Source organism: Hippichthys cyanospilos, chromosome 2 (assembly GCF_059441005.1).
Source record: "Hippichthys cyanospilos isolate Australia breed blue-spotted pipefish chromosome 2, RoL_Hcya_1.0, whole genome shotgun sequence".
Taxonomy (NCBI): domain Eukaryota; kingdom Metazoa; phylum Chordata; class Actinopteri; order Syngnathiformes; family Syngnathidae; genus Hippichthys; species Hippichthys cyanospilos.
Window position 1 is genome coordinate 26087393 of NC_142370.1, and position 27995 is coordinate 26115387.

General features: G+C 40.3%; 1 protein-coding gene across 1 annotated transcript in view; it reads left to right on the plus strand.

The window, feature by feature from the left end:
- Nucleotides 1–3409: 3409 nt before the first annotated feature.
- LOC148428028 (low-density lipoprotein receptor-related protein 1-like) overlaps nucleotides 3410–27995 on the plus strand; it is a 95461-nt gene continuing 70875 nt past the window's right edge. The window contains exons 1-2 of the mRNA XM_088407765.1: nucleotides 3410–4016; nucleotides 18965–19105. Of these exons, the coding sequence (XP_088263891.1) occupies nucleotides 3944–4016; nucleotides 18965–19105 (214 nt within the window). The 5' untranslated portion in view covers nucleotides 3410–3943. The remainder of the gene's footprint in view (nucleotides 4017–18964; nucleotides 19106–27995) is intronic.

Genomic DNA, 27995 nt, shown 5'->3' on the forward strand with positions numbered 1-27995 from the left:
AAGCGCTTTGAGTACCTAAGGTAGAAAAGCGCTATATGAGTGAAAGTCCATTAACCATTTACCATTTATGTGTGTGTGTGCATGTGCACGTGGATGTGTGTGTAGAGACCCCCACCCCCTACAGATTCCCCACATACTTAAAATTGTCCTTCGTAATGTGGGCCCAGAACAAAAAGGAAAGAACAGACAGTCAAAAAGCATTCTGGAAAAAAATAAAATTGACCCTGTTGTTATCCGCAAAAGTCCTCTCCCACTTCCCTTACATAAATAATTCATTCGTCACATCTCTCTGAAATGACATACACGAGAAGAATGGCTGGATGGGTGAAAAAACAAAACAAAAAAAACCTCACCCTCGTTTTCTCAAAAAATTGTGGTTTTGGTTGTTTAAAAATTAGTACTGCACAAGCAAACGTCTATCACTCATGTAAGTATTTAGCGTCCTCTGCTGGTTCAGATCATCCAACAGTGAAACTGCGCTTTCAAATAAGTGGCCTCTGTGATAAAATAAAAACGACATACAGTTGAGTTTTAAAATATATTTAAATTAGCAAATGCATAATCATTCATAATCAATTCGCTGAATTTTCCAACAATTTTTCCATCTCCATTCAACGATAGTTATACTTTATATTTGCATCATTTAACGTAAATGTGTTAATGCAGATTTTATATATATATATATATATATATATATATATATATATATATATATATATATATATATATATATATATATATATATATATATATATATATATATATATATATATACACACACACATACACACACACACACACACACACACACACACGCACACAGAATTCATTGTAACGTTGCGTGCTTCACTTTGCACATTTAACAGGGACAGTGTGTCACATTTAGACCTTTTTTTTCATTAAAAATGAATAAATTATTTTAAATTTCAAAAACTTGCAAATGAATGTGTTCTTAATGACCAACGGTATGTTACGGTATGTTATTAAATATAACTATAAGTTTAGCTATCGTTAAATTATATTACGTGGCACTTCTCCGGAGGCGGCCATGTTTGTTATAGACAATGGTAAATTCAGCACCTGCAGCACCTCCTGCTATCTGTAATGGAAAACGGTCTAAATTTTACACACTATTCCTTTAAGTACCTTACTTAACTTTCACCAATGACAACAATCGAGCCTGAGCTGAACATTTGTTTCCTCTGAAAAGCATACACAAGCAGCATATTATACACATGATACAGCATGAAATATTTTCAGTCATCCTTTATTTGGCAAGTATGAATAAAGCACGTGAATGTAGCACAACTTATTGCTAACAAACAAGCTAGTCGCGAAGCAATAGCTAATCACCTGCTTGCTCCGTGGCGAGAAAAACTGAAGGAACCACGAAAGCTCAATGTAAAAGTTTTTTCCTTACCTTTCAAAACACTAAGCACGCACATTCCATGTCTTCCTATTCTGACGATATTTGTTTACTGAAATGGCTTGGACTGGCAGTCTGGGATGCGTGTCATTCTCATAAAGGAGATCCTTTACGTAGTCGATTTGATGTTGGTAGAAAATTTACCCCTGGCTTCCTTGGACTAATTAAACTGGGTCTCGAACGAACTGCGCAAACCATAACTGATGGACTTATTGAAACTTTTTAAGGACATGGGCTTGCTATGCTCAAACACAGGCAGTGTGCTGCTAATGTTGGAACGACACTGAAAGAAGGACACTGAGGAAGACCGTTTTCAATGAAAGAAAGTGTGCGTGCCAAATACTATGTTCTGGTACATATACGTGTAACCCATGAAAAAAATTCTGTGTTGGGCAAGTTACTTCAAAACTTCAAAGTAATTAGTTACATTACAATATTACTCTATTTTAAATGTAATGCATTACGGTATGATTGCATTACTTTTATAATAGTCTCACCATCATAACTGGAAATATAAATTTGCCATTCTAACTGAAGCTCCTTATGCTCATTACGCATCCAGTGAATATGGCCATGTTACATAGTATAGGTAGCCTAGGCTAGGCTAGCTTTGCATTTCTTCGTATTTCTTCATATTTCTTGATTATCTCCAGCTTCGTTTCCATATAATTCATCAACTTCTCTCTTCAACATCACTAGCAATCTAGGGATTCATGGATAACCAAGTTTGAATTAAGCACTAAAAAGCATAATAAATACAATATCGAAAACACTCTCACATCAAGTCTTTGGGCAGCCATCTTTGCGACCAATAGCAGACCAGCATCTCCGTGACCTCATCACACTGACCAATAGTAGACCAGTATTTTAGGGAGTCAAGACGTCGACCAATAGCAGACCAGCACTGTAGTGACCCGTTGCAGCGGAGGCAGTTTGATGCCAACAGAAAATAAGAGCAATTATGTAAAAACACCTCAACAGGGAGGCAAAGCAAAACACAGACAACCCCACAGGTCATGACAGATGTTGAATTTAATCGTGAAGCGGGATAAATGCCTTAAAGAGGGGACAAAAAAAGTACTCCACATCGCTGTAAACCCGGGGGTCTACTTTATATATATATATATATATATATATATATATATATATATATATATATATATATATATATATATATATATATATATATATATATATTATATATATATATATATATATATATATATATATATATATATATATATATATATAATATATATATACTGTATGTATATATATATATATATATATATATATATATATATATATAGAGAGAGAGAGAGAGAGAGAGAGAGAGAGAGAGAGAGAGAGAGAGAGAGAGATGCCCTGGTACCGCTGCAAAACACGACAGTCCTCATGGAATCCATTGACCCTCGTGCGAATTTATGTACGTTAAACTGCGTAGAACGCTTCAATAATTGTTCCCCGTTTCACGTGAATTTGCCAATCAGATTGCATGAACCGTTTGTCGATTTCTTCACCACCAGGGGACGCCATTTGTAATGAAATGCAGCGCTCCAGTTTTCAATGGGCTTCCTACGAAGATGACTAGTTTTGAGTTGGTGTTGTGACACTAAATGGGTAAAAAGAGGTAATGGTAATAAATAGTTATCATTGTGATTTGTAGATTCACAAATAATTTTGAACTAAATTCAGCAAACTACTCAAATGGTGTGATTTGTGATTATGACACAGCTTTATTGGAAACAGTGAATACGGTCCACAAGTGTAAAGGCGAGGCTTATTCAGGACATAAATCTCATTCCGAATCGAGCCTTCCTCCCCCGCCCACAGTCCCATCTCGACTGTGGGGTAAAAAAAGCGCATGAAATAGGAGGAAAAAAGGAGGTGTGCTGACTGCTGACGCATGCGCAGACACCCTCTGCCGCTCACCTCCCGTTTTTTGTGCGGAATCAAGCTGGTTACGTCACGGACTCGTCCACGGTGCTCGCCTCAGGGCTGGACGTTTAGCATCCACTCATGCGGTTTCTCGTTTGAGAAGACACTTTGGCGCTTCGTGGACGAAAGCGCCTTTTATTTGGACGTTTTGTCTTTGCCCTTCATTTTATTTGCGGAATCTTGCAAGCGAAGCCGGTGTGTTCGCGTGTATGCGTGTGTGAGCGAGCTTGTGGAGGCGGTGGCATGGTGGTGAGCAGAGCCACACGGTGCATCATATTTGAAAGCTGAGCACCCTTTCCAGTATTATACACGAGAGTACTGCTGCAGAGCCTCGTCTAACCTGAGCGGGTTCTCCATTTATTCATCACCCGAAGAAGGAAAAGGAGAGCTGAACTGGACTCAAGGTGCAGCTGTACGAAGAGAAGATCCCGCCCGGATCTTTGAAGCCGGGGCTCGGATGAGGTCCTTGATAGGACTACTTTTGGTTTAGAGGTTCAGTCAAGTCCTAACTTCGCTTCCCTTCCCTCCCCTCCACTGCGCCTTTTCCAAAAGCAGTGCCGTCGGGGCATTGCTCAGGAGATGGCGATGAGCTGGCTCTATTTGGGATTTCTACTCAGCCTCGGGGTCATCGCTCCTAACGGTGCAGCCGAAGGTAAGACGCCTGTTGGTTGCTCCTGCACTGTCATTACCCCCCCCCCCCCCCAAAAAAAAAAAAAAAAAAAAAAAAGCGTGACCACGTACGTTATCTGGTGCACATCTAAACTCAGGCCTGTTCTGTACACACGCATACATACATACAAAGCGACAACAAATTACAATATGCAGCCTCTTTCGAGTGCTACGACGGATTCATTCATCATTGAAAGTGGCTGAAAAATGGAAGCGTTTGGCCTGCATCATTGTGATTCAAGGGCCTGTCTTGTAAAGCAAAGCAGACTATGAAATAATTCACAACAAGTGCAGACACAACAAGTCGTTTGGCAGCATTCACGTAAAAAGGGACCACCGTCAAAGATACTTTTATCCTCCTTGTGTATGTTTTGGACCCGTCCCTTGAATGTAGTGACACTGTGCTCCTCATAAATGAATGGTCACGTTACCTGATTATAAAATATAATGAGGGGCAACTGACGGTACAGTGCCATCAAATACTGACTTTGCATCCTCCTTGACTTGACTAACTAGGTATGAATAATATCGACCTGTTGAAAGGCCCATCTTGCAGTCAGGCTTTGGGTCACAATCCAATGTGATTATGAGCAGTCCTCCACAGTGTGTTCCTTACCAGTGCCACAAATAACTTGATCGGAAAGGAAGAAAGTGCTTCATTTAGAGGAGTTGGCGTGGAGTGCTACATATGTTGGATAGTCGTGTTTTTCTATTCCATTGCTCTAATTCAGAGGTTCCCAAATGGCAGTAAAATACCCCTTAGGCATACAGTAAGTGATATTTTAACAGGGTTTTTGCAGGTATCGTCAAATCTAATTCAGTTTTTGATGCAGTGACGGGAACAGTCAAAATAAGCTCAAATAAATTGGAGCAGGGTGTACCATACAACAAATAAATGAATAAAAGAATGAATAAATCAATACATTAAAAGAAAAAATGCAATCCTCGTAAGTTCTTTTCAAGTATTCAGACTTCCTTCCACATTCCATCAAGAACCAAATTGTTCTTAGATGTGACTGGGTGCATGACTGGTTGTTCAACACTGTGTCCCTGTGACTGGCTGGAAACCAGTTCAGGGCGTCACTTGCCTACTGCCTGAAGACTGCTGGGATAGGTACCAGCTAGCCAGCAACCCTAGTGAGCATAAGCAGGTACAGATAATAGATGAAATGTTTTTTTTTCTTTTCATGTTGTTTTTTTTTTTGGGGGGGGGGTTGCTGAATGTTTAACCATGAAGTGAAACGGCTTGTTTACTGGAACTTCGCCTCCCACCTTGTGGCTGCACCACCCACTTTACAAAAACTAGATGTTTTTGTAAAGTGGGTGGTGCAGCCACAAAAACTAAACGAAACCACAACAAAAAAGCTAACTTTGTATCGATCATTAAGTCAAAGATGGAGTGATAGAAAAAGCCAACATTTTTTACTGACATTGAAATGGAGTTGCTAGCAAAATAAGAAACGACAAGAGAGCAAACACAATAACACCCGTTCTTCCTCCTGGGTAAACCACTACTCGTAACAACAGTTCCGCCTGCAGGTGACTTATTTTCTTCAAACGTTGATTGTCCTACGGTGTGCTTTCAAATGCATATTTTCTCCATTTGGGTATCTTATACGCGAAACTTTGTAACTAATAGAGGGAACGTTGCTGTTTACTCGGCAGTGCAAAATATCTCCTCCCCAACCCCGAAATGAAAAAGAAAGTATAAACATGAATGGCCCATTTCTGTGCCTTCTATTGTCACATTACCTCTCGCAAGTTACGTTTATATGCTCGGGCGGGGCAGTGCTGAGAGTGCAGAATAAGAAAATAATTGTTCAAAATGCATCAATGAAGTAAAATAACCCTTTTGGGGGTGTTTAGGGTGAAAGATTAACATTCTAACATGATTAAAAGCTACAAATAGTCCAATTTCCATGAAACAGGTCCTTTAAGAGGTTCTCAATTGTAGTTATCTAAATTGTAGATGCATATTTAAGTCAAGAAATATTGGTGGAATTATTTGGTAAACAAAGGAATTTGAATCAAAACAGCGTTTGTCTTGTAATTTAGATTCTTCAAAGCTTTGCATTATTTACACAGTCAGCTTCATGACGTGGACAGTGCTGTTTGGACCTGCGATGAATTTCATTGCACAGCTGTGCATTGTCAAGTTAAGATCTTGAATTTCATGACCTCCGTTTGAGAGCGTGGGCAATTACAGGTGTTTCTAAACCTTTGACTGGTAATGAATAAGCTAAATGATGAACAAAGTTTTTTTTTTTTTTTTTTCACAGGAAAAGCCGTAGTCGGGTTTACAAAAGTCCCAAAGCCCCTCCCTTCTCCCCCATCAGTAGTGTGTAACATCTGGACACAGGGAGACCATTAATCCAACTTAGACGTGACTGCTGAGAGGAGGGAGGGACTAGCTGAAAAGCGAAATAAACCTCAGCTAGAGGAATTTGTTGGTTGGGGCCTGGAAATGATATGGAAGTTATACATTCGCTCTTTGTGTCAACTGAAGCAGAAGTATGTTTGATCTGAATTTGAGTATGAAATAGACCAAAGTGAACTAGTCTAGCGTCCAAAACTCTGAACGATGAAACACAAGGGGGCACAGCTGTTTTTTATGAATGAGAGGGGATTAGCAAAAAGGAAGGTCAAAAAGTCAGAATGGTTCAATGCTGAACAGACAGCTTATACTTGTGGCAGCGCTATCACGGTTGTAAAAAAGTCGCTTTTATAAAGGCTCTGATGAGAAAATACGTTGTGTCAAGTCAAGCATAGGGCTGAGAGTTTTTTTTGTGATTGTTGAATGAAACGTCACAAACTGAGAAATGATGTCCTTCCCACATACTTTAGTCTGTAGACTTCAACAGTGTGCTGTCAGTTAAAACTGCTCACCTCATTTCACCACATTTGATTTAAACACGAATATGACGACGAGCAGGTTAGTAATTGAATGGATGAAAGTTTGCAATATATTGGGGAATTTCAAATGATAGGGAAACTGATGGGAATAAATTGGAAAAATTGTATTTATCATTGAAAGTAACAACTACAGTGTATTGTTGAGCGGCTCGGCGTTGCAATGGTTAGCACGTCCGCATCACAGTTCAGGGACCGGAGTTCAAGTCCACCTTTTCTCTCCGGGCACTCCGGCTTCCTCCCACACTCCAAAATAACGCATTGGACAAGCTAAATTGTCCTTAGGTGTGCGAATGGTTGTTTGTTTTTGCGCGCCCTGCAATTGGTTGGCAACCAATTCATTGTGTCTCCCGCCTATAGCCCATAGTCAGACGGGATAGGCACCAGCAGGCCCACGACCCCAGTGAGGATAGGCGGCTCTAGAAAATGGACGGATGGATGGAAGTATATTGTTGCTTAAAGCAGCCACATTTCAATGGAATTCATTTAATTTTCTACACAGCAGTGCATTTCTGCATCACATCCAGAAGAAATTCATACAAATTCTGCACACTGCTGAAAGAACAAAAATGTGCACTTTCGTAATATTTATACAGCATTCACTCGTTACTTTGTGCTTCATTCTTGCGCCCTCAGTGCTTCGATTTTTTTTCATTAAAGTAAAAGCTATTTTGTGGAGAGACGTGCTGTGAAGGTTTCCTGCATGCCAAACGAGTTGACTGTAATTGCATGTGCCGCGGAAACCCCGAGCCAAGAGTGGAGACCGTAGTTGACTACACATACAAAGAGGAGAGCAGAGTTTACACTCCAGTTGCAATTATTTACAACAGTAATCGGGTTTGTCCTAACCGTATTGCTCCTGCCGCACGTTCTCACTCGCGTGTGAGGTGGAGACTGCTTCTTGAGGTAGAGTCCACAGCTTGGACAAGACTGGCCACGCAATCAATAAATGAGCTCACAGGCACGCCTTTAACACATGTGATTGGCTCTCAGACTACCATTGACCAATCAGGGCAGGAGTGGATTCCAACTCCTGCCCTCAGTGGCCGATGTTGTGCCGGGAGCCAACACGTGTCTTGTAGGAGGGCGTGATTGACTTGATAGTCTGGCCAGTCTTGTCCAAGCTGTTGACTCTACTTTTCGAAGCAAGGCTCCACCCTGGGTCAACGTCTGAGGGCAGTTAGTCTGAGGGCAACTTCGGCCCGTCGTGTTCCCCAACTACGGCCAAGAGATGGAAATGAGAAGGGATAACAGTAGTCGCTGCATAAGGTTTAATAATAGAAGATTTAAGTAAATATGTGCACTAAAGTAATCTTTGTTTCAAACATCTAAAGTAATAATACATTTGACATTTCTGTTACCCATGTACACATGCATGAAAATTCCTGGGGATTAGGGGCGGTTCTACTTTGCAGATTTTACTTTTTGCAGGGGTTTTTCATTAATTGTGAAAAATGGGCGAACCCTGTATTCTGTTTCCTGCATTTTTTTGACAAACAAAATGCTTCTTTGTTTGATATTATTGTTATTCATTACTTGACCACTTCATACTAAGCAATTTCACGAGAACGGAGTTCCTTTCTTAATCAGCTTAATGTTTGGGCATCCATGCTAGGGAATAATTGCATCATAATTGTGCAATGAGTGTCGTAAAAAATCACTTTATTGTGGACAAAAGCCTTCATATATATTTGCTTGCGTTTTTGCCGTTGCCGTTGGATTGATTCCTCCCATGAGTGCTCGTTGCAATCACTTTATGATTGACTGGCGACTTGTCCAGGGTGTAGTTCTCCTTTCAGCTGACATCATCTGGGACAGACCACAGCATTTACTGTATGACAGCATGAACGCTGTCGAAAAAGAAAGGCTGGATTGCTAATGGACACTTCAACGGCAGAGCATATTTTACATCAAATATAGTTCACATCAAAGTTAGTTTAGTGTAGACGAGTGTTTTTAATATTTCGTCCCTGTACTGTAAGTAAATGTGAACTGCTTCGGAACTACTGTAAATTAAGCATTAAACAAAGCTCAGTTTGATTATTGTTGTAAAGTTCTCTGCAAGGGCACAATTTGTGGCTGTGCTGCTGCGGTGGATCACATTACAAATAGAGCTTTTGACGAAGCCTGCCTCAAGTGCTTGTTAATGAAACATCTGATTGAAGAAGTTCAACTCTGGTTTACTTTATAGCTCTGTTAAAACTGCTTTGAGGCCATTTGTGTCATTCTTGGAGGTATTAATTTGGAATTTCCATCCAAAATGTTATTGTATTTATTAAACTTGCACGAGTGACCCCAGGAGCGACACCGTGCCTGTTGTGAAAAGTGTCAGTATAGGTCAGGGACTTAAGACTTGCAATTACTGAGCAGCTTACACGTTTGTTTGCCGAACCCATTTGATTGCACGTGGCCTTTCTTTCCCTTAGATATAACTCTGCAAACATCTGCCAGAAATTCAGAAAAAAGGTATCGAGGGCTGCGGCAACATATTTTTTTTTATCCTCCGAAATAACTTGAATTACCAATTACCCAAAAAGGAGGGGTCATTCCATGTCAACGACTTTTTTTTCACCAGTGAAGCTCTTTGGGACTGCGCCGATTCAGGGCTATGCAACTAAACTTGACTTAATTTGTATCTACTGTCAATGTTTTTCTCATGAAAACTCATTGAATGAAGGGTAGTTCAGGTGAAGTTTGGCTTTATAGGATGAAAAGGAGCTTTTAAGCAGGAAGTTCTGGAAAACTGCCTCCTCGTAGTGTAGATCAAGCATCATAGGGCCTTAAAACTTTCCCAAAATTTGACTTGTCAAAATTAAATAGCAAATTTGAAGAGTGGACGAGCTACCAGTTTTGCAGATACAATATTTCGATTCGTGTGCATGTAGTGTTCTTGTGAACTTAATGATACGACCGTATGCCGTACGTGATGACATTTTGGGCGCAGAAACAGAACATAACACGTTACACCACCAATTGAGCGTCGCCTCGGATCAGCCCAGCCCATGCAGACCAACCACACGCATTCTCTTAGCACTCAATGGCGCACTAGGACAACGTCGCGAAAGGGCCGAGGCAGCCACGCGGTGAGAGCCGGGGTTTGAGGGAACCAGGCGTCTTACTTCCAGGTTAGAAGTATAGCCACCAAAAGAACTAATATTGCTAATGCAACTGAATTGCCTTTATGCCAAAGGTTATACAATATACTATAATCATATACATCCCTAAAGTTAACTGTAGAAAGTTAAAGTAGCTTAATACAGACACTTTAAAGCCATACAAATTCAGTAGGCACATATACTACATTACAAGTAAAAATTATGAACGGGGACCCCAAGTAGACAAAACAAGACCTACACCCCCAACATTGTTGTATTACTAAGCACCTTGCGGCCTGGATGTACGCATGAACATTTCTTTGAAACCTGGCAAAAGATTTTTTAGACAATCGAACCCTTCCATATTAGTCATGTTCTTGCTGGAAATGAGACCTTTTGCTTTTTTTTTTTTTTTTTTTTTTAGGTGTTTTTCATTCCGTCCAATAATAACTGTCAAAGACAAAGATGCTGAAAGTAGCCTGCTTCTGCTCCACTATGAACCGTGACCAAAAATCAGATTAGCATCGATGTTACACACGTAACATAAGTGTGAGAGCCTGCAGATGAAAGCACGTTTGTTGATTCCAAATTGCACGGGTGTGGTGTAATTGATGTTTTCTGCTCAGCACATCAGTGTTTATCCTTATCCCTAAAAGAATTAAGGTTGTTTTCAGCCGAGCAGTAAGTGTTCCATCGGCATTTACCCTTCTCTTGATCATCCCCTATTTTTGTCTTCTTGTCATGAGTTTAACAATTATCACATTAGGTTATGAGTGTGTGAAAAGACGTGGCTTTACCAACGTTACATTAATTTCACACTTCTTGAATGGAGCACGGCGACTTGTTCAAATGTAGCTGAGGGCTGTGATGTTTTCCTAACACCTGGAACAGCTGTGAGTGGGGCTTTGCAGCTGAACATCACTAATAGTGAACTTCTCACCTGATGCCTCGAGCTGACCACCCAGCGTTTTGTTTGGTGTTGTAAAGGGTGAGATTGCAGGGGGTCTCGGTACTTTTAACAACTGCTTTTGTCAAGGCTTGTTTTCCTCTCTCACAGGCATTGCCTTTGGTCGATTGCGTGAGAAATTGTTCGTGTGGACACACACTAGGGCATATGAATCAATCAATGTCATGTCTTGTTCTTGAGGATAGAATAAAATAGGATTTATAGAATAGGAAACAGATATTCTTGCAAAAAAGCAATATCTGTTTCTCTCAGAAGACTTATAATGCTGACTTCCCGAGGACCCGAGACTCTGTAGTGTCAAACGATGCCTTCAAATGACACACACTTACACCCACTCCCTTGGGAAAATGTCCATTTAATCAAATTACGAAAAAACAAATTTTTATCATTTTATTTGTTTTGTCCTACTTCGTTGACAAAATACTGTATGGTATTATCAAGTACAGTACAATATTATACTCTGCTATTATTCTTGAAAAAAATGCATCACCAGCATGTTTGTTTGTTTTTGTGAAGCTGGAGCAGATTAACGGCGAAATGATGTGAGATACGAGTGGAGTCATGAATCTAGTGTGGTCACAAAACAACAGCAACAAAAACTTGTATCTCAAATCACCTCTGAAGCATGATCAATTGAACTTATGAACTCAAAGTATTTTCTGTAAGGGCTAACGAGAAACGTTTTTACCAAGTGCAGCAGCGGTCATGAAGAAAACATGATGACGGAATTGAACAATGTTTTCATTGAATTTCTTATAGCGCTTGGCTCATTTTCAACTTCAGTAAAACTTATTTGATTGCCTCTGTCTGAAAGGCATTCTCAGGGGTCAGGATGTAGAATAGTTTGCCCCATTGCAATTCATCCACTTTTTCGCTGCTACACATGTACTCTGTAGACACACTCTGTAACTTCCCTTTTGTATTCCATAATACACCCCAAAGGCCTTGACTGTGTGCCATCTGAATTATTAATGCGGCAAAAAAATTCAGGAATAACAATTCCCATCTGCCCTCTTTCTCCTCATGTTTTCCTCTTAATGCGCATAGTCTTGCTTTGGGATCTAGCTCAAGTGAGTGCAGCTGCGTCGCTTTTACAATTGACCTTGGGGGCGGGGGTGGGGGGGGGGTCTAATTATATGATGTTGCTGCTTAGAAGAATTAATTTCCTCAAAAGAGGGAAACGACAAGATATTCTATGTGGTCTGGTTTCACTATAGTCATAGGGAGCAAATTCATCAATGCATAGATTTCTTTTTAACAGCAGTCCAATAAACATAGCTTAATGATACTGTATTGTTGAACTCAACAAAGCAACTACATGAAGCTTGTTTTGATGGGAGTTACTTTAGGTTTCCTTTTACATCCAAATTCACCCTGGATGTGTTCAGAGCTTCTGGCTCTGGCTCCTGTGTTTTGGAAGCGCTCAGAGCCAGAGAATTGATTCCTGTATCAACACACACGTAAAGAAGAAGAAGAAGAAAAAAATAGACTGCATTCTCTTCTCATCTACCAGCCAACGTGGATGATGCTTTATCAAACCTGTTCCCCAAGCCTACTGCAAGTCCAATCACTCAAAAAAAAACCACATTCTATACACCTATTTTCAATGGAATAACATTTTCTGTTATGCATCATAGTTGCAGACCAGTAGCACTTTATGATTCATGCAGGTTATTTTTGCCTATAACAAATACAAAACATACAAAGGAATGGGTATAGTCATGAAGTAAGTTAATTTTTGGTGGTGGGACACCTGGTCTTTGCTTGTTTTTCAGCTTCACATTAAGCTTTCAATACAATCCAAATTTTACAATCCAAGTTACACATTTTTTTTGTTTCACGCATGCCAAGATGTCTCTGCAGTTAATTTCTTGTGCAGTGATGGGCATATTGAGATACATATATTGCGTGGCCAAATGGGTCAGTGTTGTATCCCAGCTGGTGATGGAGACTTGAGGCCTCTACCGCTTGGATCACCATCTCATCCTGTTGCGTCCCACAGGCTTCCTTTCAGCTTTCAAGATTGCTTTGACAATTTTTCTGAGCACATTTAAATCAACACCACCTGTCGTTACTTCTTACATATAAAGACATGGTTTCTAAACTTTCCTTTTTCTCCTAGACTCCCAGTAGAGATCTATCCGTCAGAACGGCGCTTTGCGTACATTTGTGCATTTGCTCACTCGCTCGTGTTTAATACTTTTTGCCATGAACAGTGCTTGCGGGCATTTCAGTGTGCACTGTTTGGACAGCGCAGTCCTCTGCTTGCCCTGCATGAGGAAATAAAATGTCACGCCATACAACCGGCAGTTTACCCAGAATCCAACCAAATCTGCTAATTTCAGCCAGAACCATATACTGTACCAGAAAACATCTGTGTGGTTCATACAAATTCATCGCTTATCATTATAGCAGAGTACAATATTCAAATGAGTGTTTGGCTGCCAATTGGATATTGTTTTCTTTTGTACGATCATACATATATTCACTTGCATACTCCAACTAATGAAGATAACGAAGAAACATCCTCCAAAGGTATCAAGGATTATTGTGACACCCTAAGTGCCATTTGTCATTGGTTTGTTATTGATCTACATGTGTGGGTGTTTTTACTTAAAAATTATTGACGAATCTAAAGTGTTAAATTGCTTGCTAACTTTGACAATGAAATGCTAATATTTGAAAAAAACTGTACCTTTTCTTGGGGTCCCTTGAAAAGGGCTGATTTTGGAGATACGGGGATTCTGCGTGACTGCAATGATATGCAATAGGAAGATGCCTGTTTTTTTTACAGCTAGGCATCGGCAACTTACCTGTCCTGATTTTAAGGTATTCATTTTCGTACTGGCTAGTGTTGGCCGCTTGTTTATAGCAGTTTTACAATCAAAAGCTGGAAATGACAACTTAAAAAAAAATTGAAAATTGACATCAGTTTAATGAAATTTTGAGGTCAATGATATATTGGAGTAGGTAGGTCATTGTTCTTTGAGGTAAATTTTGTATATTAACAATATTAGTGGTATTGGGGGCAGTAATTATTCAAGAATTGAGTACTGGCAGTGTTCCATTTAACCTGCGTCCCTGCATCCCTTACATCAACATATTAATCATTGTTCATCTATTGTTATATTCAACAAAACTTGACGACTTACGAACGTTATTAACAGCCATTTTGTTTTGATCTTGCGGAAAAAATAACATCAGTCGAGAAAAATCTTTGTTTACAAAAATTCTTGTATTAGGGAGAGGAATCGTGAGGTCATGATCAAGTAGATCAATTTGATCGTTGTCACGACCATGCTCCCCGGAAAAAAAAAATAATTCAGAAATAAAATCAGCCCAATGCTGTTTTTTTTTCATATGTTACTTGATTGCTCACATTTTATTTTGAAGCGTTGTTTGACTTCCTTTATAACCCATACGTCATCCGACAGGTGACACCATGGTACGCGCGAAGTACTGACCTGCAGTGCTTGGGTAATAACTTCACCAATAAAAACAAATTCACTTCAGAGTGCACATGCCATATACTACTGAGTATTGTCATTCATTGCTACTGTATTCGCTTCATATGAGCAATGCGCACATGGCTAATTTATATGGTAATTTATTCACGTGAGCGCAAGAGGGGATCAGATAGATATAAAATCACTGCAGGAAGTCGGTAAGTTTAGTATTTGTTGTCCAAGCTGTCAGGGGAATTTGCATTGAGCTTCAACAGTTTGAAACGATGATCATTTTGACAAGACCGCATTAAGCTTGTCTTAGTTGACAGATAGAGCTTCTGGATCATGGGTGTCAAACTGTTCAGGGACGCAAATGGGTTTAATTCGGACCGCAAGATGATTTTGTGAAGCATAAAAATGAGCTGAAATTTTTAATAAATAAAAACTTGAAAAGGTTTTTATGATTAATAGTAATGTTAATGTTTTATGGTTAATAGTGATGTTGTACTTGTTTTAGACTATTTAAAAAATGAAGTTGTTGTTTTAAAGTTGCATACATGTATACCATGATTTTATTGGAATAGATTTTCGTCCATGTGCTTGCAATCTTTAAAACGAGTTTGACACTCCTGCTCTGGATACTGCAGTGGTTCTCAAATGGTCTACCTTCAGGAGGAAAAACATTTTTCCCTATCATCAAGTTGTGGGACAAAATTTTAAACCATTCACATTTATTTCCCAGAAAAATTGCACAGTGGACTTGTTTGTCCTGACAAAGATTCCGGGATCTGTCCCCCCCATTCTAAAAACGCTTTCTAAAATGTATCGTCAGGCCCAAAGCAAATGATGACGGACGCAACATGTATGTTGATTCTATTTTAATTCATTTTCCTGTGACATTTGTTAATATCTGATGTTGATTTTTGCCCATGTCTTGTAAATGCAGTTTGAACCTTGGACTTGGTCGTTTTTACTGCGCAATTTTCGGGACCTCGAAAATTTTTGTCGGGACCCCTAGTTTTTTATTATTGCGAGTCCCGGGGACTCAACAGTTTTCAGAGGTGAAATGAACACTGGGTACTGAATACCGGTATTTGTTCTCCAATTAATTTTAAAATTAATACATACATACAATATTTTGTGGGTCAGATTCCCAACTCCATCAGTGTTCCTAATTCAAGATGCTTGAGGTAACTTCGGTTGAGTTGTGTCAGTGTGTAGTTTCTTTGTGTAAGTTTCCAAATTCAGTACAAATGTTGATTTTAACTAACTTTTGTACAGTAAAAACTTTTTCATCTATTTCTTGGTGACAAGCTTTTTGAGTATTTCCCTAAGATTAATCCTTATTTGTTTGTTGCCATTCTTTCTGTTGATTTTATTTTGTTGTACTCAAATAGTACTAAAACAGTGACATTTCAGCCTCACACAGGCTCTAACCTTTTGGCAGTTTACTTTGAAAAAAAAAATAGAATTGCTGGGTGAATCAACAAATCACATCACTGTGTGAAATATTTTAGTGGTCTTTGGAAGAGCTCTGATGAGGCTTCCAGTCTTTTCCCCTTGTGCCCTAATGCCCAATTAGCCTTAAAGGTTCTCTGTGCTGTCAAAATGTCAGGCTGTGGTAGAAAGCGATGACAAAAGTAGAAGCCACAATGTTTTATTTACATTTTGACCTCACTGTTGGGGAACAAAGGGCTCAGTACAGTCAATTTATTATTAAGATTGCAAGAGAATGCCTTCACACAGCAGCCTGTCAGCTGAGCTGGTTCAATGCTTTTACTCATTTGAGCGCAAGAGTCATTCAGTTGGACTCAGGCCACAGCTAGCAAACCTCCCTCTCATTCCTCCATGGAGTGGCTGCCTGAACCCGTGTCCTCTAAACAGATTTTATCAACACTCTGCACCAGTGTTTTTTTTTTTTTTTTTTTTGCAGTCTCAATTACATCTCATACAGAATCGTTTATCAGTCCATCTATGTTTGTTAGGTGACTTAACACCAAGCAACATATTGAAATCCGGTTTTAGTTTTGAGGCGAACTAAGCACTCTGAAATGACAGTCTTTGATCTAAACATGTTTACTCGTCCATTGAAGATTAGGCAAGATTCTTAACATCTTTAGAGGGAGAGCCCAAATTGGACATGTTTTGCAATGGAGCATTAGATTCATGCTTTCTTGTGACTTAATTCCCATCCCATTTGGTGCACACCCCCATCACCTCTCGGCCTGCCAAGCACGTAGGGTTGTCAAGTCATCCAGGGTGAGGCAGGGCTCTGTGCCTGCTAAGAATCACAATGAGACATTTGCCACTGTCCAGAGCATTACTGCAGTACACACACACACACAAAGAACCTTCTACCTGAATTTGTTCCACATATGACAGTTCTGACAGCGTTTCACCACTTACTTGCAGGTTTACCTTTTTCATTTTCCATGTAAAATGGTTTACTCAGGTATAATGTTTAATGCTTGATGCTCCCTTGACTACAATATGGAATCATATCTAGTAAAATAGTCAGTGTCAACATTTTAGTGTTGTTAACTGTTCATACAATTTGTATTGTGGTATATGATCGAAATTCTGGTTCAACATTAGTCTACCAAAGAATAGCTTTTGATCACGACAACCATGGAATATTTCCGGTTTCATTGGGGCAAATGCAGAACACGTAAGTTGAGGGCTTACAGAAGGAATCATTATCTGGGAACGTGTCACCTATTGAGTTCATGTGTAAGGATGTATTCCACCTCACCTCGGGGGATCATTCATCAGATGTCATCAGGCTCAAGTACCTTAGAAATGCCCCAAGAGCACCATTTTCATTCTTCCAATTGTCGAATAGTCCCAAACAGATGGGGGGAAAACTGCCGGGTTAACAGTTGAGGCTTGAATGAATTTGTTGAAGGGACCAAACAATAAAATATTTTCATGCATCACAGAGTCCATTTACTGCTGTAGCTTGACATTGAATTGGACTCTTTAACATGCATAATATACTACTAATCAATCAATTATCTAAACTTTGTCAATTACCATCCGACGTGCTATCTCCCTTCCAGTGATTGCCGACTGAAAGTCATGATAATTCATGGTATGGTTCGTAAAATGGATTCCATCCATCCATCCATCCATCCATCCATCCATCCATCCATCCATCCATCCATCCATCCATCCATCCATCCATTCATTTTCTAGAGCTACACAGAGACAAACCACCATTCATGCCCCCAATCGCACCTAAGGTCAATTTAGTACGTCCAATACACTGCCATGCATGGTTTTTGGAGTGTGGGAGCTAGCTGGAGTGCCCAGAGAGAACCCAAACTAAAAATGTATTTACAGTTATATGACTGAGGACCCGCCATGAGCAAACAATGCTGGCTCACCGCATAGCTCAATATGACCGTCAGTGGTTGTTTTAATTGGAGTTTCTCATTTACGACATGAACTGCCTCATACTTTGTCGCAATTATGACGCACACTTTCTTCTACTTATCGCCGCACATATTCATACACTGAGTGTGAGGCGGCTAAACTAGTGCTTTCACTAATGTTTATTTTAGGAGTGAGGTCAAGATCGCTGATAAAAGGTTGTAATTTTGACGTTCAATGTCTAAAAGCTCCTGATGGCTGTACGATCTAAAAGTCAAGATGTTCTGCACGATTGATCGCTGAAAAGACACTGAGCCTTGCATTGTGCACGTGCACTGCTATGTTAGCAGAGCGACACTTTCTTGACAAATTATTCATCATTGGCAGTAAACGGTTATATTCCAGGCGACAAATTTAAATGTGAATAAGTTAGGGAATAGTTTTCAATAATGGCATAAGTAAATGAGGCAAGTCTTATTGATTGAGTCTGAAGGGAAAGATGGACAGTTTGGTCTGGTGCACAGAGGAGCCCTTTGCCAGTTAGTCCACATCTCCAAGTCATTAGAATGTTTCACAAGGCATTGGGCCTGCCCGCTTACCTTGGTTCCTTGTGCTGTGCAGAAAGCTGTGGGAACAGCAAAGTATTCATTGAGTGCAATCCAAAGACCCACCTTCTTGTGCTTTGCCACTGCTGACTAATGCAAGCGGCGCTTTTCCAGGCTGCCTCAAAGCATGTCAGCAATGTCAAACCGCTGATGGATCAAGAGCGTTGCCATGGTGTCACTTCTTCGTGGTACGCCGCAACAATCCCTTACTGACCAAAAGTACCACCTTGTATTGCTTGCCAAAGGTCAGTCCGGACAGAGTGTGATTTGAACTGAAAGAAAATTTGATACAGCAAACGAGCCCCAAGATTAAAAAGCACCACTGTTAGTTGAAAACATTTTTAATATTTTTTTCTGCAAAACATTATGAACTGAGTTTTCAGAGGAAGAGCTTAGCATGTAGAAACTCAGCTGCCTAGTCCATTCCAAGTATCCGTTTTATAAGTTGTTTGAGAAGTGAGTTTCCTTTACGACAATTATTATCCAAAGGTCATCCGGCATTATTAGTGTTGACACATCATTTCTCTTCTTCTCAGCTCCCAAAGCAGACGACCAAACCAGGACCTGCAGTCCTAAGCAGTTTGTGTGCAAGGACCAGACGACCTGCATTTCTAAAGGCTGGCGCTGTGATGGGGAAAAGGACTGCCCAGATGGCTCAGATGAGTCCCCAGACATCTGTAAGTCCACAAAAGTATTTTTCTTATTGGATATTATGAGATTTAGATGTACACTTATGGCCTGGTATGAACATTTAAGTATATTTTGGCATTTCCGTTGTTCCATCGTCTTTCTATGTGAGGTCAGTGTAAAGCAGAGCTACGCAGTCTACTTTATGGTCAACTGTGACTAAACCGATTTCATTTAACGTTCATGTTTAACTTCATTCTTCGAAGGTCATGTTTGATATTACCCTTCGCTAACAGCAGTGTTCCCTACAGGACTTTTTCTTTCCGTCGCCTGATTTAATCTGGGTTTATAGGATGTTTCACCTCGAAATGGTTTGGAGCAGTGTCAAGTGTTGTTCATTGTGAAGATATTTTAATTTGGTGCCTGAATAAGAGACATGTTATGCCCTTTCCGGGAAGGACACGGGCTTCCAGTGTATGCTAAAGCTGCTTTACTGAATTATAGATCTGATTATTCGGCCTTGTTTTGTCAAAGTGCTCAGGGCTGTGTCTGCGCTTGCCTAGACTTTCTGAATTAGGTTGCACCTTGAGAATTTCATCCAAACTTCTCACATCTTTTGTCTAGATCTTGCCTCTGTAAATTCTGTGGAGCTAAGCCTTCTTTTTGTTGATATGTGGGCTTTTAGCACGGATGTTTATTATTGTAATTGGTTGATGTACTGTAAGTTAAGGTTGATTTCCAAAGTACAATCAGTTTTGAATAAACAAACGATAATCAATCTACTTTCATTAAGGACTACACAGATCAGAGAATAGTTCAAATTGAAAAACTGAAAAAAGAGGATTTGCAAAATTTTAAGTTTAAGACTTTAACCTTAACCATCACGCGATTAATAAAAAATCGGTCAAAATCATTGAAAATCATTAAGTTTTCATTTAATCAATTAATTTTGATGACGCCTCCAATTTTTTATCCATGCTCTTGTGAAGAGAGATTTCTTCTAAATATGGTGATTTCCAAAGAGGTGCAATAGGGCAGGAGTCCACATGAGTCAAGGTAAAAAAATAAAAATAATCAGTTAAAAAAAAAAATGTCATTCAGACGAAACTGAGTTAAAAATCAAAGATGTCCAAAACAGGCGGTCCAAAATGAAAATATTTTATTCAGGTCTGTTCCCTGGATTCAAAACCGCTTTACTCACAAAGTGTAAATCAAAGGAATAAAAAAAACAGGTAGACAAAATGCAAATATCTAAATAAAGGCTACCCATTCTCTATCTATCATCTATCCATTTTCTACCGCTCATCTGGGGTCGAGTTGGGGGGGCCGCAGCTTCAGTTGGGAAGCCCGGACTTCCTCCTGCCCAGCCACTTCGTCCAACTCCTCTCAAGGGATACCCAGAGACACTCCGGCGTCTCCTGGGTCATCCCTGGGACTTGCTCCTGGTGGAACATGCCCTAAACACCTCACCAGGGCGGTGTCCAGGAAGTATCCTAACCAGGTGCCCGAGCCACCTCAACTGGCTCCTCTCAACACGGAGGAGCAGCGGCTCGATTCTGAGCCCCTGCTGAATGACCGAGTTTCTCACCCTATCTCCAAGGAAGAGCCTGGACACCCTGCAGAAGAAACCCATTTCAGACACTTGTATCTGGGATCTCGTTCTTTCGGAATGCCCCACAGCTTGTGACCATAGATGGAAGCAAAAGATTATCAAGTAGGCCGGCGTCGAGGACGACCTTCAAAATAAAAGCTTACCAAGGTCGTTCATATCATACACTGCTTGTTAAAATGCAGTTGATTTTGAACCATTGACTGGCTTTCTCATCATGTTCAGTTTTTGTAATAGAGAAGATGTCATGCAGCACATTCGACCTGCTTATTCATTTCTTTTCTAGCCCAAAAAGCTAAAAAAAAACATATATATATAAATAAATATACAAATCAATCTCCTCCCATCCTTATTACGGTAGATATGGCCCGGTAAATTTGCTGATCCTCTCATTTTGAATGAATTGACATTCTTAATGAATATGTTTAGGCACACAAAAGAACTGCTTGTCTTTGTTTTTCCTCTTATTATGGGGGCACCCATACAATATCCATTGTGCCTTTATAGCGTCCATAGACTGGAATACTGTGCAAGCTGTTTCTTCCTGCTACAGCTAGTAGCATCCAGATTTGTCTATCAACGACTCTACGTCAAGGCTCGGCCTCCAGGGGCCAAGAATGAGGAAATTTGTTTCTGTAGCCTCAAGAAGGAGACAATACGTTTCTGCAGGCTCTTGTAAACTTGCTATAATAAAGGCAGTGGCACCAAAATACAACTGGATGCCATGTTTCCTTATAAACCATATACATTTTTCCTTCCATGCTCCGGAAACGTAGAATAGTAAATTGTGGAGGTAAATGCATGAAAATGTTTTTTTCTGTATTTCAAAGATTCAGTTTTATTATCTTGAACGAAGTAGGGGGGGAGGGGGTCGTGACAATAACAGTTGTAAGAAACACTTTGGAGAAAGTCATGCCAACCCTTCCCCCACAATACAGCTTGAGTGCTTTTGTTTGCTTCAACGATTGTGAATTGCAGTTGGATCTAGCTAGCTATGACCACAAATGCAGAAAATGCATCTTCCCTTTAGAACAACTTCATGCTGTACTTCTTTAACAGTGGGGCGGCCCACTATTTGGGGGGAGGTGATGCCAGGAGGGGGATCCCAGAGAAAAAGCTTTGTTTTTGTCATATGAACTGTAAGTGCAATAAAATAAGAATTTTCTTTTTTTTTTTTTGAGGCACCTTGATGCACTTGGTGCACTTGGTTTCAGGCATCTTGATGCACTTGATTAAAAAAAAAATTGCTGGTGAAAGTTGATTTTTATTGCTTTTGTCTTTTGTTAATGCTAAAAAGGACACAGGTTTAGGTATAATACAATTTTTGTAGGGGGGGGGGGGGGGGGGGGGGGGCTTGGCAAAATACAATTGAGAAGCACTGACAATGCAAGCCATGAATGCTTGACCACGGGTTGTCTGATGTGCTTATACAACATCCTGAAGTGTGGTGACGGATGGAGTAGTGTGGAGTAGGATTCATCTTCTGCATGAGCAATTGTAGAGCTGCATTTCTCCACAGAATGATTATATGTTCCGCTCACTTGTCCTCTCCCCATGGGCTCAGTTCTGCCTGCACGTTTGCTTTTAGGTAGTGTGCTTTTCTAGTCATGAGTCAGCTGTACTAATTGTATATATACATCTCACTAAAAGAAATGCACCTTTTTCTACGACCAAGCTCGGCCAGAAGGTTAGGTGTCTTTGAAAACAGTTGTTTTCACGGCCTGTCTATATCATGTGAGAAGGAAAGAAAACAATAATTGAATGAGTCTGTGACAGAATGAGAGGAGACACGATTTTAAAGGGGAAGGTTATTTAAAGTCATGCTGTGACTCAGAGGAACGGAAAAGTATCTTTCTGTTCATCCCGAGTTTGCCATTTGCAGTCGGAAACTGTTTCGTGAGTCATATGCTTCATTCTTTAGTGAAAAGCATCATAACAGGGAATCAAAAGCCTGCTTTAAACTCACTGGAGGTTATAGAGACGATCATTATCCAGAGGGGTCAAGGCTTATCTACAAAATATACAATTGAGGCTAATCTGGAGATGTTTTAATCTAAAACGAACAGTGCATGATTCGTTTTAAACCCCTTGATTAAAAAGAATCCCCCCTTTCCAACTGCCTGAACTTCTTATTGCCCATCATTTCCCAACCATTAATGCTTGCTGTAATTACCTCTCGGGCGATGAAAGACACCCTAGCGGGGTTTCAACGTGACATATCTGAGGCTTCTGGGATGCCATGTTGGATCTTATTGATGGACAGTATGAACGAATCGGTCATCCTTGGGCTGAATGTGGTCAGCTATAGCGTCAAGTTGACATGGTCTTGAGGGAAGCGATAAGTGCTTCCCTCTTACAGGCTGGCAGGTGGGACTCCATTGTCCTTTTTCAGAGACTGCTCTCTTGCTCCCTCACAGCTTGCCTTCAATTAGTTTCACTTCCATTTAGTCTAACGGTGCAGGAAGTGGTAAACAAGTTTGCCCGGGGCGGAGGTTTATGCACTGTACTTTACTCTGAACCTGCTCTGTGATGGATTGATACTTTTGAAGCACTCGCGGCTGCTTGTGTTAACTTGGTGTTTTCTACTGCAGAGATAAAGCGAAGGAGGTGCTGGTGTTTTCATCTTTGAGATTAAGGCTTCTTTTGAAATGATTGTGGGTGTCGCTATGAGGAGTGGCTTTACAGATCAGTTTAAAACAAGTATATAGCTATCTCGTAAACAAGGCACTGAAAGGAAGGAATTCTTAATAACAATGATAAAAATAATAACAGAAAAAATGTTGCCCTGACAAAATTGTTTAATTTGCAGAAATGAATCTTTACATTAGGGATGGGACGAGACACAAATACTACGAGAGCAGACGTCTCACGAGATTGAGCACACGAGAGAAGATGATTTTTTTGCAAAACTTGTCAAGAAAAAACGCCTGACGTCAAATTTCCAGTTTTCTAAATGGATTCCTTTCACTAATTAGACTGCACCAATATTAACGATTTAGTGTGCCAATGGAAGTATAAAAGAAGAGCAAGGCTAAATAGTTTTGACAAAATGCATGGAGCTCCTGCTAGCTGGTATGGATGACCTATTTTTTCTCTTAAATAGAGCTGAATTGAGCCCAGATTGTGTAGCATGTGTAGTGGATAACTGCTGTAATACCTTGACATCTATAATGGTGGGACACTCGAATGCCATACCATTTCCACTCTAATAGAATCAGTTCGGACTAACTATTGGATTCCAAAATAACGGTCCAATTTATTGGTTCACAGGAAAATCTTGTCTAAGTGAAAAGATTAGAAAAACATTTGAGAAACTATCGTATCTATATAAACATTTTTCATGATCAAACAACATTAGATGCCTTTTTCCTGCCCCCCTATAATGAATGCTATGTCGGGTTTAATTTCATTTTTTTAAACTTCGTTGAAGTCTTTTCAGTCAAAAAAACAAGTACAACCCCCCCCCACTCACCAACCATGTCTTCATCCCTTCGTCTGCATACAATTATGATACTTGCCTGAACTGCATTCATTGTGGTGGAGCCAGCGGCTGGGGATAGATGTCTGAGTAAGCCTTAGCATGTAAGCACTTTCCCCATCAGGAGATGTGCGAGAAAGAATCCTTTTCAACTTCAAAAATCTTATGTTCCAGTTGTCTGCCGCTAACTGATGCCATGTTCTAGCTCCAAGTTTAATATAAAAATGACTTTTTGAGGATTCTTGAGCAAGTGGCCAAAATTAATTTCAACCATGCGAATTTCCTGTGAAAAGATTGAATAGTTAAAACCTGTCAATAAAAGCCACTTCCTCTATTTGTACTGATGACATTAAAATGATTTCAAAGCTAAAAGAAGGGACAGGAAAAGAATATTTGTAATCTTCCTGTTGAAGCTGACTAATTATTATCTGCAGGGTAATTCCAAAGTTAGATTCATAAATAATCAATGTGCCTCTTTCATTAAACCTCGTTCCCCTGCCATAAAATGCCCTCCTATTCGGTTGAGGTGGACTGGGGCCAAGCAAGGAGGTTGCTTTGTTGGAAAGATGGACCTTTCCGGTGCGACCGAGGCAGAAGGAGGTGACCGCAGAAGGCGGTGGGCTGGAAAGGGGGCCTGGAGCCATGTGGAGAAGGGATGATTCTACAAAAAAGGCTTCATGTAAGAGAAAATGAGCAGATTAGCCTGTAGGCTGAAAGTTGGGACCGGGACGGTTTTATGTGGTTTAAATCTCTTTCTGATAGTGTGCGGCCATTCACCGTTAACATACTAGGTGGGGAATCCTTTCACAATCTGTAATCACGGGCATGTACTTTCTGTGTGTGTGTATTTGTGTCGGCAGTGACACGCTCTCTCCACAGAGGAAGGAGCAAAGCCCTGGAAATCTGCCCCGCTCTGCGGCACTGAGCCCTCATGTTCACCGGTCTATCAACACAATGAGAGAAATAGTGCGCAGGACTTTCTCACGCCACTCAGGCACCACTTCCCCTTTGCTGCTGTCTCCTTTGCGCTGTCTCCTCTCCTTTTTGCTTTCTTTTTGATGTGCCCCCATTCAGTGTTCCTCCTGCTTCGTCAAAACAAAACGCAGGTTTGCCAACCTGCTGGTTCCTCATATCTCCTGGCCATTCTTTCCTCTTGCTCAATCATATCCCCCCTTATGTAGTCTTGCCCGGCTGGCCTGTTAGCTTCCTCTTGCTTAGTTACTCTGGCGAGGTGCCTTGAGGCGCTTGTGTGCTCATAGGGCTGGGTGTTTTTTGCCCCCCCCCCCCCCCCCCCCCCCCCATTTTCCATCTTCAATTGCTTCCCACTATACGATTGTTTTGAAGAAAATAAGTAAAAAAAATGAAGTAGAACATTCAAAACAAGGTTTGCTTTTATTTTATCTAGCATTTCCCGTACATAACTCCCTCTTAGAATAAAAGTGCAAAATGTTGGGGTTGCATAATTTTTTTTTTTTAATATAAACATGGCAACTTGTATCACTTGGTATTAGGGCTGCACAATTAATCAAATTTTAATCGCGTTCATGATCGTGGCTGCCACAATTAATGAAGATGATCCTCTGTGATATTAACATTTAAAAAGCTGGCTACCACCAAGGGGCAAACGCAAGGTTAAGACTTCATTAATCTTAAGAAATAGCAAGTAAGCAAATCCGGCAGCAGGGGCGACAAGGGCGGCAGCAAGGCTTGGCTTATGTTTGACGCGCCTGCGAGATCTGCGCGGCTCCACGCGTCAAATGACGTCACTTTGGCAATTGTGCAGCATCAGGCGGCCAGATCTTCTGCAACGCATAACTTCCGGAAATTCTTTGCTGCGTGGAAAACATGGCGGACAAACAATTGGTCATGGAAGGTTGCCGGTACAAACACCGGATTTGGCTGAAAAAGACTACCGTGATCTAAATACCGTAAACAACTCCTGGCAAGCACACACACTGGGAAGGGATGAAGAGAAAAAGAGAGAAAAAAAAAGCTTGGAAGATGCTGAAGTTGGATTCACGGCACCTTCCTGAGAATTCAGCTTTCAATTCCATCTTAAAGCTTTTAGATGGCAATGTTTCCCACATGTTTGCATGACAAAAGCCTCTGCTTTTTACTCACCCTAATATATTATTTACCAGTATGAAATGGTGTTGAGTTTCTCACATGATTCTTAATATATGCCATGCTAGCTGTCGGAGACGCATTTTGAAAATAAATTTGGTTCGAAATGACTGAAAATGACATTTTGACTGCTAATTGGTTAAAATTTAATGAAAAGTAAATAATGTTCTAGGTTCTAAGTAGGCCTATTTTCTTTATTGGTTTGCACAAGTGTGTGTGAGTGCCAAGATTTTGCCATGTCCTGAGTGAATTTGTCTTATTTACTTGATTTATTTTTTTAAATTTATTATTATTATTGGCAAGTATCAAGCCTTGAAGCCTTACTTATATACTGCTTTTAAAAAAAAAAGGGCAATAAATTGACAAGTTGGACCAAAAGAGCTGCTTGTTTGGAAAAAAAAAAGCATTAATTTGACATATTGGACCAAACATGATGAGTAATCGTAATTAATAACCGTGATTTCAGTATTGACCAACATAATTGTTGATTATTATTTGTGACATAATCGTGCAGCCCTACTTAAGATACAAAAAATATTTGCGTACCGAACAAAATGACAGGAAAGACAGTCAAGGTATTCACATGCAAGATTAACAACACTTGTATTTTGTATTGATAGAAGCGATGGAAGTGTTGGTTTATACTGCATTGGAATTCGTTTGTTAAATCTTCTACAGCTCATATTCAATCCCCCAGGATAAAACAATGTACATATAGGGTGGAGTAATACATTTTCTTTCCTGTGATCTCTGCTCCTTTCAGTTTGACTGCGCAGTGATGTAATCCACATAATACGCCTGTAAAGCAGTTGTAACATGTTTAATTACAACATTGTTGTTTTCCTTACTGCTGACTCGAAGGAACATACCATTTTATCCCGTTTCCCAGTTGAATTCTACTTAGAGAAAACGCTGGACTGGCTTAGTGTGTTTAAGGTCACATTTAAATCACAATGAGTTTCTTTTATGAAGAGGTGGGATTTGGACTTTTGGAGCCCTGGGTGCTTTTGAATGAAAATCTAAAGAAGTTGTTTCCATGCTGCTAAGGGCTTTTGGAGCAAAAACCCACTCCACAAGTACCCAGCAGGTCCCCCTTGTGGTTGGCACACTTGCCACTGTAAGGTCCTGTGCTCCGCTTCCAGTGTGTCACAACTGTATGCATGCTGCTCTAAAGAGAACTCCCACAGTGGGAAGATTCACTCGGCGAGAAGGCCCGCGTGTCACCCAGCGTAACATATTCATTCAAGCTGACAGCAGACTTTATGGGAGTCAATCAGGGGCTGCCATGGAAGCAGAGAGACAGGAATAAAAGCACGCGTTCATGCCCAAGAACAAAAGATCAACGGGGGATCCAAGTAAAGGTCATTGCATAACTGTGCTGACTGATGGGCGGGAAGTGGTACAGAAGTTGAGGTGGAAACACTCGGTGTGAAAAGGCATGTTTTCTGATTTTTATACTCACTCATTCCCCCCGCCCCCTGTTCATTACCGGATTAAATAAGTTGGAGCAAATGTTTGAGACTTTAGAATTTAGGGCGCACTTTATTAAATGATCAAAAATCTAGATTCATAGTCTAAAGGAGAAATTGCCAAACTAAAGTGCGTGTACCCACCCTTGGTGTGTGATAATAAAAGTTCAAATGGCTGTCTGGAAATAATAGTAATACATTTTCATTGTGTGCTCAAGTCCTTTTAAACAAATGTTCAACAACATTACTGGAGGTAATTA